The 12,904-nt window shown below is 41.4% G+C and overlaps 1 protein-coding gene across 6 annotated transcripts in view; it reads left to right on the forward strand.

Annotated features, from left to right (window-relative positions):
• SLC8A1 (solute carrier family 8 member A1) overlaps positions 1 to 12,904 on the forward strand; it is a 303,130-nt gene that overhangs the window by 252,321 nt on the left and 37,905 nt on the right. For 4 of the 6 annotated variants that reach the window (XM_081854581.1, XM_081854579.1, XM_081854582.1 and 1 more), the window contains exons 4-6: positions 5,949 to 5,969; positions 8,215 to 8,232; positions 12,365 to 12,433. In XM_081854581.1, the coding sequence (XP_081710707.1) occupies positions 5,949 to 5,969; positions 8,215 to 8,232; positions 12,365 to 12,433 (108 nt within the window). The remainder of the gene's footprint in view (positions 1 to 5,948; positions 5,970 to 8,214; positions 8,233 to 12,364; positions 12,434 to 12,904) is intronic. The other 2 variants (XM_081854580.1, XM_081854584.1) reach the window with 2 other exon arrangements.

Below are 12,904 nucleotides of genomic sequence, written 5' to 3' on the forward strand. Positions count from 1 at the left end.
AGTTTCAACTCACATGTTTCCTCATTAAGAGCAGAACGTGAGAATAAACCTAAAGTGTGAGGAAGACTTCCCTGAGAAGTCCTGGCATTGTGAACCTATTTTACTAGATTGTAACACGTTCCCACATATTGTGGCGTTACCAGCAGTGAATAATAATAAATAGGATTCCCATATATATTAACAGCATTGCCAGGCAATACAATAAAGCAACAGAGCAAGAATATGCCATACAGTGTAAATGAATTGTATGAGGATCACACAGTGCAATCCTGGATAAATTTCGAAATATGTCAAGATTCATTGCACCTGAGAATTTATCCAATTACTGTGGACGTTAGCCAAACCTACTTGGATTATATTTCCACCAATCTTGAATCATCCTGTTTGATGTAGCAATAGTAGCTCAATATTGCAGTTGGCTTGCAGACCTTTTCCATTCCAACAGTGATGATTTGCAATTTACAGATAACAGTGTCCATTTCTGGCAGGTTAAGGTGAGCAGTGACTGGGTGACCTAAAGCAGAATTTCCTTGAAAAAGGGTTCTTATGAGCCATCATAAGGGAAATCCTTATTTAGCTTTCCCAAGTATAACTGAAGTGAAACAGACATAACTGCTTGGGTGATAGTGCTGACTCTGGCAGATTAAAGGGGAAAAGGAAGGAAGATGAGAGCAATGAAGATCTGTGTCGTGCTTTTAAGCTTCTTTGTGGAGGTAATGTCCACATAAAAGCAAAATCCCATGGGAAATAAGTTGTTACTTTTAGCATTGTCAGTTACCCCCCAGAAAGCAGGGAAGCACACAACAGCTTGGGAGAGGAGGGTCTGAAATCTGTTCCCATCTGTACCCAGCATCCTTGGGCAGCTGCCAGGGTCACAGGGAAGGGCACCACCAATGCCTACTCTATACCCACCTTTAAAAAAAAAATCAGTTCAGTGCTCATAGCAGTACTGAGTGGCAGACTCTAGTCGCCCCTTTAACTTCCCCCAGTGCCCCCAATGTATCTGCATTCTCGGGCATTATAGGAAATTAAAATTTGAGCTGGAGCCATCCAGCTTGTGCTACTCAGAATGCAAGTGCTTCCCATTGCAGCCCACCATCACCAACAGGCAGGCCCACGGGTGGCCACTGATGTGAGAGAGGGACCACCAGTTTAGCACATACCCCTAAACATTTTGTGAATCTATGTTTGGCCTCACTGAGGAGCAGTATTTCAATATGAGTAGGAAAATGAGAGTACCCCTAAACACTTTTTTAGAAAGAAGAAAAAAAAAGCACTGGGGACCACCATAGGCTTGCTTTTTTGCCAGCCCCCTAGAGCTGGCTTTTGGGACGTGGGTGGTGCTGTGGGTTAAACCATAGAGCCTAGGGCTTGCCAATCAGAAGGTTGGCGGTTCGAATCCCCACGACGGGGTGAGCTCCCGTTGCTCGGTCCCTGCTCCTGCCAACCTAGCAGTTCGAAAGCACGTCAAAGTGCAAGTAGATAAATAGGTACCACTCTGGCGGGAAGGTAAACGGCGTTTCCATATGCTGCTCTGGTTCACCAGAAGCCGCTTAGTCATGCTGGCCTCATGACCCGGAAGCTGTACGCTGCCTCCCTCGGCCAATAAATCGAGATGAGCGCCGCAACCCCGGAGTCGGCCACGACTGGACCTATTGGTCAGGGGTCCCTTTACCTTTACCTTTACCTTTAGAGCTGGCTTTGCTTTCAATGCAGAGAAAAAATACAGATAGAGAAGAGTGAGAGAAGAGCTTAGCTACTGAGCCCACTCTCCCAGAACATGCTAGTGCCCTCTTAAGATGCATCTACATTTGTTGCTTTTCTACAGGATTCTTCATCTAAATGGTCTCTTTCACATTGCACTTGCTCCTGACCCAGACTGGAATCGGTTCTCAGTCATTATGATTCCCCCTCCTGTCTGCAGAGGGGAAATGCACTTGTCTTCCACATTATAGGATAGGAATGGTGTCCACAGAAAAATGCTCCTGCACTGCCTTAAGTGTTCCTCGGGGGCCAATGTTCTGTGGTTTTCTGCTTCCAGTGCTCAAAGATGAAGACAAAATTCCAAATGAAAGCACAACCTCAATAAGGCTTTTGTCATAGCTGCAAGGAAACATCGCCCTGAATGGATTGGATAATGTGCAGAGCAGCCAGATTAAATATTTTGTGAATGCACTCTGCAAACACAGTGTGTGTTCTGTAGCATGTAAGGCAGATACATTTCATTCTGTGTGTACATGGCTAGGAGCTAGGGCTATTGACAGTTTCTTGCAAGCCATGAATGTTGAAAAAAACACGCACATGTATGCTGTTGTCCACATTACAGGGCACTGCGCAAGTACACACATGCTGTCCTTGCTGATATCTAACACAGGAAGGAGCCCTAATTAATCTCATCCAAAGAAATCTATTTAACTGTAACAGGATCACAGTGTGAACACATCTCACTTGAGTGACCCAGGACACTGTTTTTTTATGTATACTGGCCTGGTGCCAGTATAGCAGGGGAAAAACCTTTGATTTTCAACCCAGTAAAGCTGGAGTCATATAGTCAAAAAATCATTTTAAAAAGTGACACGGCTATGACCTCTGACCCAGCACTTCATCACGAGTAGAACAAAATTGTTTCATTTATACACCCCTTATCTCTAAGTCACATAAAAGTTCCTCAAAATCAGCCACAGATGTATTTTACAAGGAACCCTCTCCTGCCCTGCTCACCTTCAACATCCAGACTTTAAGGAGTTAAGTGAAATTGTTTTGCTTTTGCAAAGGGAAAATAATTTACAGCATATGGCTCTACCACATAGTATAGCCATAAACTGAGTATACGTCCTAAAATAAAATAAGGTGGACTTGCAATTAAAACAATTCTGCATTTCCAGGATAAAAAAAGAAGCACTGATGCAGAAAATTCAGCAGTACAGCCGTAGATCTCAAACTGTGGAGTAGGTCTCCTGAGGAGACTCTGAAAAGCTGCCTGTAGATCTGTGAGTTCCTCTCTAATGCTCCATTAGATGCATCTAGACTGGAAGAGAGATGCTGCTGTCCCCCTCCCTTTCTTATAGGGGGCTTTGAACGATAGAAAGAATTATAAAACTGAAAGGTAATCACTGGGTCACCTAGCCCAACTTTCTTTTTTGGAAGCTTACAGCCACTAGAAGTATCATGGAATCATAGTGTTGGAAGGGCCCTCTGCCCCCAAACCCCCTGCAATGCAGGACTCTTTAGTCCAAAGTAGGGTTCAAACCCATGACACTGAGATTAAGAGTCTCTTGCTCTACTGCCAAAACCAACTCAGACCTACTTCTAATATAACCGTTCCATACACAGAGAGATCCGCCCTTGTGGAAAGATGTTCACACACAAGTCTCTTTTCATACGCTGGAATAAGGATGGATGGATCACCATATTTCTATTCCTTGCTGCCTTCATCCCCCCCCCCAAAAAAAAAAACTGGATCACTTCTGTCCTGATTATGGGTGCACTTTAAGAGAAAATAAATAAATAAATGGAAATGGCATGGCCATGTTTTCCCCGTACAATTCCCCAGTCAATTCTTGAAAGCATCTTAAAAAGGCTTTCTTCACTGTGAGGCCACAGAGCTGCTCTAAGAGCACATAAAAAGTGTTAAAAGTTAAAATGAACCACCTTGCAAATACAGTGCAGATGCATGCATGGTTCAACCTGTTGATTAAATGGCTCAGTCCTCAGATCAGTCTTCCAGTCCACATGAGAGTCTCAAGATGGGGTGCAAAGGGAACATTTGCTCCAAAATGCAGAGCAAACCAGAACCCTCCTCAAACCCCATGCCAGGTATGTGTTATTGAGCAATTAATAGTCACAAAATTTTTTTTGCTCAGAAGGAGACTCGTTTAAAAGGAGGAATCACTGCTTGTAGCATTATATGCTCATCTCACTTTCCCTCCTGCTCAATTAGGTTTTGCGGGCTTTTTACTGTTTCAGAAGCACGTCAAAGCATATTTGACTAGAGGCAACAGTGGGACAAAAGAGATGTCTATGTTCCCCAGCCTTTGCCAAGTTGGTGTCCGATCAGTTCCATCCAGCACAGTGTACACCACAGGGAACAAAGACTCTTTTGAGCCACTTTCAACTTCCTTAAAAACTATGGTTTGTCTGCAACCATAGAATAGCTGGGCATCTTTGTACACACATGGGTACCACTGTAAAACTGGGAACAGAAGCCCCTGGGGTTGGTTGTATTACTAGACAACCAAGCAACCTGTTTTGGAAGGGTTGTTTTTATTTTTATTTTTTTTATAAGATATTTATTAAGATTTTATACAACAAAACAAGTATCACAATCAAACAAATCATAAAAGAACAACAGTTGGAAGGGTTGTTTTTAAACACATTTTGCTTTTCCTCCAGGGATGCTTTCAGGAACATTAATAATAATAATAATAATAATAATAATAATAATAATAATTTATTATTTATACCCCGCCCATCTGGCTGCGTTTCCCCAGCCACTCTGGGTGGCTCTCAATCGAGTGTTAAAAACAATACAGCATTAAATATTAAAAACTTCCCTAAACAGGGCTGCCTTCAGATGTCTTTTAAAGATAGGATAGCTGCTTATTTCCTTCATATTTGAAGGGAGGGCGTTGCAAAGGGCAGGCGCCACTACCGAGAAGGCCCTCTGTCTGGTTTCCTGTAACCTCACTTCTCGCAATGAGGGAACCGCCAGAAGGCCCTCAGCGCTGGATCTCAGTGTCCGGGCAGAACGATGGGGGTGGAAACGCTCCTTCAGGTATACAGGACCGAGGCCGTTTAGGGCTTTAAAGAGCGCATTATTTCCTCCTCATTTTTCTTACCAGCTTACCACTGAGCACAAGCTGAGACGAAGCATCAAAATACTTGTAGTTTTATTTCACATGCTGGCTACCAATGCAAAGCTTGTTTTAAAGTCTTGGAACTCTTGTGGCCTTCCCCCAGAGCTCTGGGGATGAATTTTTTGTTTTTGTGTGTGTAAGGGACTGAGGACAAATTCCTGGCTAGAATTCCATAGCCCCTTCACAGAAACGCTAGCCAAGATTTTGCAGGAAGGACAGCGAGAAATGATCTTTAAAACCAGCATAACCACATTTACAGCTGATTTTTCACACATTGTAAGAAGCTCGCAGTCTAGTGCATTAATTAGTCTTCAAGGTGTTGTAGGATTCTTTGGTTCCAAGGGTGAACTCCTCCTTACCATCAGGGCACCGTTGCCCCATGTCCGTCCTCTAGCCTAGCTGAAATGCATGTTATATACATGGGGATGCTCTTGGGGTCTTTCAGCTCACACTTTGGGACTTCCTCATTTCCCTCCACCCCCTGCTTGCCCTTTCCCTTTTGCCACATTCCCAGTTTACAAAGGGACTCCCTGACACAGTAACACTCTGAGGCTGTAGTATTGCACAAAAGGCCCACACATGTGAACAGACGTGAGAAACGCGTATGTAGTAAACACTCTTTCCCCTCCTATAATTTTAGATAGAATAACAGCTTCTTAAAAATAATTTTTTAAAAGGCCAAGAATGAAGCAAACTCCCACAGGAATCCAATGGAACATATTCTTTCCTCAAACTTTTGGCAGAGCTGTAAATTGATACAGAATTAAGATCCAAAAAAGGATCAAAAGAGTAGAATCTAAACACTGGGTGCATTGAATGTATTTTTTTTTTAAGGTTTGTCACAGCTAATATATTAAATAACTGTGCATTTAATATTCCTCCACCATGTCACACACCATCCCCATGAAATGTTTCTCTCTTCCATTATTTTTCATGCTCTTTTCCTTTGTAGTAATGATGTCCTGCAGCTTTACAGATCTGCATTTTCTGACCTTCTGGATCTGGATCCTCTCTGTAGATGTTCCCTTTAATTTCATTGCTCATTGTCTTTTCTTCTTCTTCTGTATTTGTCCCTCTGTGCGTTCTCCACAGCCCTGTTGTTGAATGAGCTTGGTAAGCACCCCATTTCTTCTATTTCTTTTCCATTTTTTCCAGTCGATCGATGTACTTTGTGTAAGTTGATTGTTCTGTCTCTATTATTTTATTTTTGTACTCTCAAATGTTTCTTTAAAAAAAAAAAGATTAATAATGCAGTTTAACTAAACGAAAGTAATTGATTTCATGTTTGTTACTTAAATTTATTTTCCATATCTGCTGGTTTTGAAGTAATCCCTTGGATTCAGTGTGCCCTCAGACTGAAATCAAGGTATTAAAGATCTGATGGGAAAAGATGAGACATCTTAGGTCAATTATATGGTAATTGGTTGAAACATCTCATCTCCAGAAAGCCTTTTGGCAGATGCACAGATTAAACAGGCCAAGATTCAAATTTTATCCAGGGTTTCTTGTGATACATTAAGGAAGGGTAGAGATCTATTTTTCTTTAACTTTCACTTTGCAGAATGGCACAAAAGGTCTTCTTTAAGCTATACATCCATTTTGGGGGGAGTTGGGTAGACACTGATTTTCATATGCCAATTGAGGGAAAGTCATTTTTTGGATCAGTTAAGAGACTATATTGCAGCCCATTACAGAAATTTCTCATATATATATATATATATTGGTGTTTCAAAAAATTACAAGAATAAAAAAGAAAGAAAAAGAAAAACAGAAAATACAAAATACAGAAGAAAGAAAAAAATAGTGGAAACGCTCACTGGTTTTTGTGACCAAAGAATTACTCCTTTTGGTTCATGAGACTCTGCTGAAATGAGAGAGTCCAGTACATTTGCAAAATTAACACACAACTGAAATCCTGTTGAGGGATGCTATTTGGAACAGAGAAACCATTAGCCAGATACAGGTTAAGTATGTTCTCTTTTTGCCAGTTTTTCATTCTAAATCCCCCTTTCCCGAAGCTGCTTCTTGTTTTAAAAAGCGGTGCTGGGAGTTGGAAGCACACAGTTGTTTGTAACTCATAGGTAGGCCCTGGTTTCAGCTGAAATGAGTGGGCACCGTGTAGGAGCCCCTGAGGATTCCCATTCATTCCAGTAGTGTTCATGCAGGAGAGATTCCTCTTAAATGAAATTCCTAATGATAGTGATGGGAAAGATAAACCTGGGGTTCCTTTGGTGACCCAATCCTGTTCAGTAAGTTGCATCTTACGAAGTGCATGCTAACCTAAATGCGGTCGTTGGAGTCAGGTTCATATCTCGTGGGCCAATGCGTGGATTGTTTTGGAATCAGATCACTTATTCGTACCCAGCTAATCGAGTACAGGAAATGTGCAGCTCACCTACACACATCACTCCCAAAAGGAGTTGTTCCATTCACTTGAATGGGCACCATGACAACAGAGTGTGAAGGAATGGAGGAAGTTCGGCATAGCGCTTTAGAGAAAACTAGAATCTGTAACAGATAGCATGCCATCCTCTAAGCGCCTTTGTCTATTTCTGCAAATAGGAGGATAGTTGAAGCTGAAAAGAGACGGCATATTTAGTGTTGGAGTGGGAGTTCAAAAAAGAAAACAGGAAGCTTCCTAATACTGAATCATGCCGTTGGGAAGCTCCGTCTGCTAATACTCCCAAGTCTCAGGCTGGAGTTTTAAACTAGAGATGCTAGGAGCTGAAATAAACACACAACTACAACCCTGTTGAGGAGTCTGCACACAAAGTCTTCTCCATAAGTTTCAAAACCAAGATGTAAGAAGCAATAATTTTCCAAATAGGATATATTCCTGGGATGTTTTCTGGCGCCGACTGATGCACAGCAGTCACTAAAGCAGCAGCCCTGAGTTTCGTCAACCTGTCTCCCCCAGAAAGACCAGGTAAAACAAAACATGTGATGTGACCGCGCTGTGTTGTGATCTTCCAGCCACAAGGAACAGCTAATGAAGTGGAGCTGTGGGTGGGGACTTTCACATCACCGTGATGCCATACCACACATTTTGTAATCCGAAAAGTTACCAGGATAGCGAAGAGGAGAGTGTAGGGCTGTGTTTTTGTAGCATCTAATCTTGGCCTTAATTGAACAGGGAATAAAATGTTTCAACCAAATCTGGACTTTTTGAAATTTTCACACATGGGAAATTAGGATAAACCTTTCACACACACAAACGTTTTGGCATTTTTGCCTGATCCAATTGAGTGCATTTCCTGTAGGGAACTTTAGGGTAGGATTTTATAGATGACATGTGATGTGCAGCAACAGATGCTAATTTGCTTCCTTTTTCTCTCTTTCCATTTTGCTATTCCTCTAGGTGGCTTCACAATTACAGGTATGGTTTTTTCATTATTATTATTATTATTTTGCTGTCTTCTAAATGTATGTTTCCATGTGGAAAATTAGGTTCTTCTACTGCTTATTCCCTTTCCTTTTAAGATACATAATATTAAAACAGACGCACAGCAAAGCATTAGTACCATCTAACACTTTTCATAGCTCTTTAAGATTAAGAAGGCTGTATGGGAAAAGGAATAACATATGCAACCCATGATTAGCTAAAATTCATGCAGGTTTACCTTGACTTAGTACACACATTAAGCAGCGTTTATAAACCAGCAACAAACCATGGCTTATATGAGCATAGTTGGCTCATGGTTTAGCTGCTGGGCTGGGTTTAGATGATCAAATTAGCAAACCATGGCTTGGAGTTAGCTGCAAACCAGATCAGTGACTCAACAAATTAGATGACACCATTTCTGAAGCAGCTCAGAACTACTGTTGTCTTTCTGTAAACAGCAAGTTTAGGTTAGTTGTCCATTAAATGAATCAACCAGTTTACAATGACCCAACTACATTTTAAGCCAGTAAAGTTTACACAGTGTACACTGTTTATAACATGAATTGGGATTCATGTGATAGTTCCATATACTTAGAATATTATGCAACTATAACATGAATCCCAATCCTCATTCCATAGAATCATTACCTGTTCATCCAACGCATATATTCAAATATGAATACAGAAAGAGATGGACTCCCATCTCATTGTCCTAAAGCCAAATGATATTGCAGGGGGGTGAGGACTCCTACTCAGGACAATCAGATATTAATAGTTGTATTATGGTAATGAACATATGGTATTTCTTTTCACCTTTTGTGATAAAAGAGAGACAAACATATCACACTAGAATGAAACAGGACATGAATGCCTCCACCAGAGGAGTTTCCTGAATTTGTACCATTTAAATAATGCACACTTCTCGTTCCCTTTTTATCGCCCATTTCTTTAATTTGATTGGGGATTTCGTGGAAGCAGTTCAGCAATGAACTGATCGCTTTTGTGCTTTGATTGTAAAAATGTTATATACTTGCATATTGCCTTTCTCTGATAGCTTTAAAAATATAAAAAATAAAAGCTCAAAGCAAGTTACATACATGCATTCTTTATTTTGGTCCAAAGACCCACAAAAGCATTTTCAAAATCAAAATAAAACAGAAAATTATATAATGAGGAAAGGATATATAGCTACTAGAAGGATCAGTATGGAACTCAATAATAGGTGTGGCTGGATTCAGAAAAAAATTCCAAGTCCTTTCTCAAGAGTGCAAAGCCAGCCTACCTACATAAATCACCCAAGCTGTTGCATGGGGGAGGAATATTTTTAGTAAGCAGTGAACTAAAGGAAGGGTTGCACCCCAAGAACCTCTGCAACATTGCAAAGAAATGTGGGGGCATTGCAAAAGACTGTATATGGTTGCATGTTTTGAACTCCCAAACCAGAAGAGGAACCCAAGCTGAAAAGTTCAAAAAGCGGCTTTGACAGATTAAAATTGTAGTGCTGGCATAGAAAACATTCCCCAACAATGAACCCAGCTTGGATATTTGAAGAAGATGGCACTCTGTTTTCCATTTGCTAACATCTTGGCTTATTTTTTGTTTTCGTAATCAAGGGAAACGTTTGAACGGTAGGACATCTTGATTTCTTTCATGCAATCTAAGATTAACACTAAACCCACGTACTAAGTAACTAGTGTGTAAACCAAGTCTGATGAAGTGGTGTGGTATTTCTTTCCAACGCACTTAACATCACACGTTTCTGGATAACAGAGTAAGACTTTTTTAAAACATTCCAGTGATTCACTGCTAACAATTTGAAAGCATAATACAGAGCTCTAGAGACCTAGAGGATGGCGGTGGGTTTAAGATTCTTTTGTGCTCTTTAAGCAGCTTTGCTGGCAACATGGCTCCTGGCATAACAGCCAAAGGATATCGTAGATCAAATCATGGTCTTGGGCTGAATGTTTCAAGGACCTCTGTGCCAAGTTATCTGCAGCTGTCTTTGCATCAAAATTTACCACCTGAACAAAAGCCAGGAGAGTTCTAAGCACCAAGGCTGCAGTCCTAACCACCACTTACCTGGGAGTAAGCCCCACTGAAATCAGAAGGGCTTACTCCTGAATAGGCGTGGTTAGGATGGCGCTGAAAGTCACCACAGTCTTTTTCCTTATTATCACCATCCCCCAGAACATCTGCCCACCACAGCCACCAGCTGATTTAATTGTAGGATGCATCTAAAAGCTTCAGAACAGTGTTGAAAAATATGGTTATGAATAATAGTCCTAATAAAATAACAAATGGCCCGATGCATTTCAGACAACGACACACGGGAGATACGTTGTCTTTGTAGGAGAACCGTGTTCTTGTCACTCTGAGGTAGGTTATCAACAAAAACACAATGGGCATTTTATTGTTCTGATGGGACTATTATTATTGAATAAATATATTTTTCAGCACCATTTTGAGGGTTTGCCTCTTCTTTGGCTTTTTCCAGCAGCGGTGCAGAGTAGAGCACTGTGTCTCGGGCCTTGGATTAGGGCTAAAGCCTTGCAGCTCAAAGGTTCATAGAAACCTTAACAAACTACCATTCCCAAGGGTGCTTGTGTGTTGGGAAACTCCTGCTGATAAATGGAGTGTAATGAAAAGCAGCAGGGCTCCACTTTGTGCTGCCACTGCTGCTGGAAGGTAAGCTTTGGGTAAGGTAGGATAGAGACAGTGGCTCACTAAGTGAATCGAGAGACCTCTGGGTCTTGTCTTTGCCCCCCAATGACATAACCTGGAGCAAAACCAGGCCTGAAGCTCAGGAAGAGGAAGAACTCTTAAATGAACAGCTTTGGACCCATTCCAAATCCAACCTAGTTTAGCTCATTCCAGAAAAAGACAGGGGCATTTTACTCATCCCTAGGACCGAGCAATTATTTTTGAACAACGTCTATAATAGACACAGATGGCTTAAGCATAATCTACGAATAAATAGCTTCCCCTTGCTAAAGCTCCACCTCTCCTGTAAGATGACTTCTTACTTTAAGGATGAAGAGCTCTTGTGCAGAAGAGTTTGTTTTTAAGAACTGCCTTTAAGAAGTGAGTACTTAATGGATTCATCAGCCACTTCTTTCACCAAAAATGGGATTTGATTTTTCAGTAATCTGTGAGGGAAATCATGTCTTTGGAAACAAGATCATCTTAGACTTGTTCAAGGCAAATTTGTTAATGCTTACTTTGAATTAAGTTCCAGTGAGGTTTATTCCCAGGTAAATGTGCATAGGATTGCATCCTAAATAGAATTTAATGCTGTGATAAAGATAGCCATTCACTTTTAAACACTGCCCCGTATGCCATCCACAGAACTTTTGCAAAGCAGTTTTCCTCTTATAATTTAAGAAGCCTGCCTGTTCTAAGAACTTACTGATGTCTTTGACATTGAGTAAGGTCAACATCTCAGTAACAGCATTATCAAGCAGACCTACCAAGGGTTCTTTATGCTCTCTTCATGTCTGCTGAAATTGCCAGAACTCAGTGGAGTTCTGTTAATCTCTGCCTGCTCTTTACTCCATGCTTCTCCACCAGTATCAACCAGGTGAGCAGATGCAGCCAGCCCTTCAGCCCTGAGGCTAAAGGAGCACTTTATAATTTATGTATTTCTGTTAACTTCTCTTGAGAAATGTCTACAGCATAGCTATGGCTCTGAGGAACCCAGGGGAAGATTGGAACTGCATAGGAAAGAAGAGAATGATAAAGACTGCATTAAAAATGTACAAGTGCCCATTCGCTGTAATCATTTTTTTTCCCCTCCTTGAAATCTTAAGCTGCAAAATTGTGATTGGAAATAGATTTCCATTAGGAGGCCACCATTTCAAAGGTGATGAGTAGCAGTCTAATCTTTTGAAGCACTTGAGCAGGCTGGCTGGGACCTCATTCATGGCTCTGTTTATTCTTGAAAATGCGGGAAGGCAGTGCTTGAGAGTCCCCTGTGGGAAATTGTCATAGCAATAACCTCACATGAAGTTGCCATTAACCAGGTAGATACTTTGCAGCTAACCAAATCTAACAACACCAAGTGTTAAACCGGCCACCAAAACTCAAAGCAACCCACTTATCTTTTGCTTTTTGCCAATCGTTTTGCTAGGCAAACCTGTCTTCCGGAAGGTACATCCTAGAGACCACCCTTTCCCTTCTACTGTAATCAACATTCAAGGTATTCTGTTTGCCGGGGTCCCTGTTCCACAGATAATGTTGCATTAGCAATAGTTTAGGACTTCATATATAGGGTGCATTGGAGCAGGGCGTGGGTGGGTTCCATTGAAAAATAAGGTATGAATTAATATACTGGCAAATTGCTGCTCTTTAATAGCAACTCACACTGCCTGCTTGCATCATCTAAGCCTGCCAGGCAGACATCTGTCCAGTCCTAAGTTAAAGGAAGTCATCATGAATCTCAGTATTTTGACCCAAGTGAGGTTGTAGGCAAATAAAAGCTGACAAAAGACTTGGCTCACTCTCCCCATAACCATCGTACAACTCATCTCTTAGAAGCTTTGTGATGGGATAGCATGTGAAACTGCCAATGGTCGGCACCAGTCTCTGCACACCAGCACTCCTGGCCCAACCAAGGGTAAACACAGGTGGGCCAGAAATGATGGGGTGTGGCTGCAACTGACCACTTGGC

This window comes from Podarcis erhardii (genome assembly GCF_964252035.2).
Source record: "Podarcis erhardii genome assembly, chromosome: 3".
In the NCBI taxonomy this organism is placed as follows: domain Eukaryota; kingdom Metazoa; phylum Chordata; class Lepidosauria; order Squamata; family Lacertidae; genus Podarcis; species Podarcis erhardii.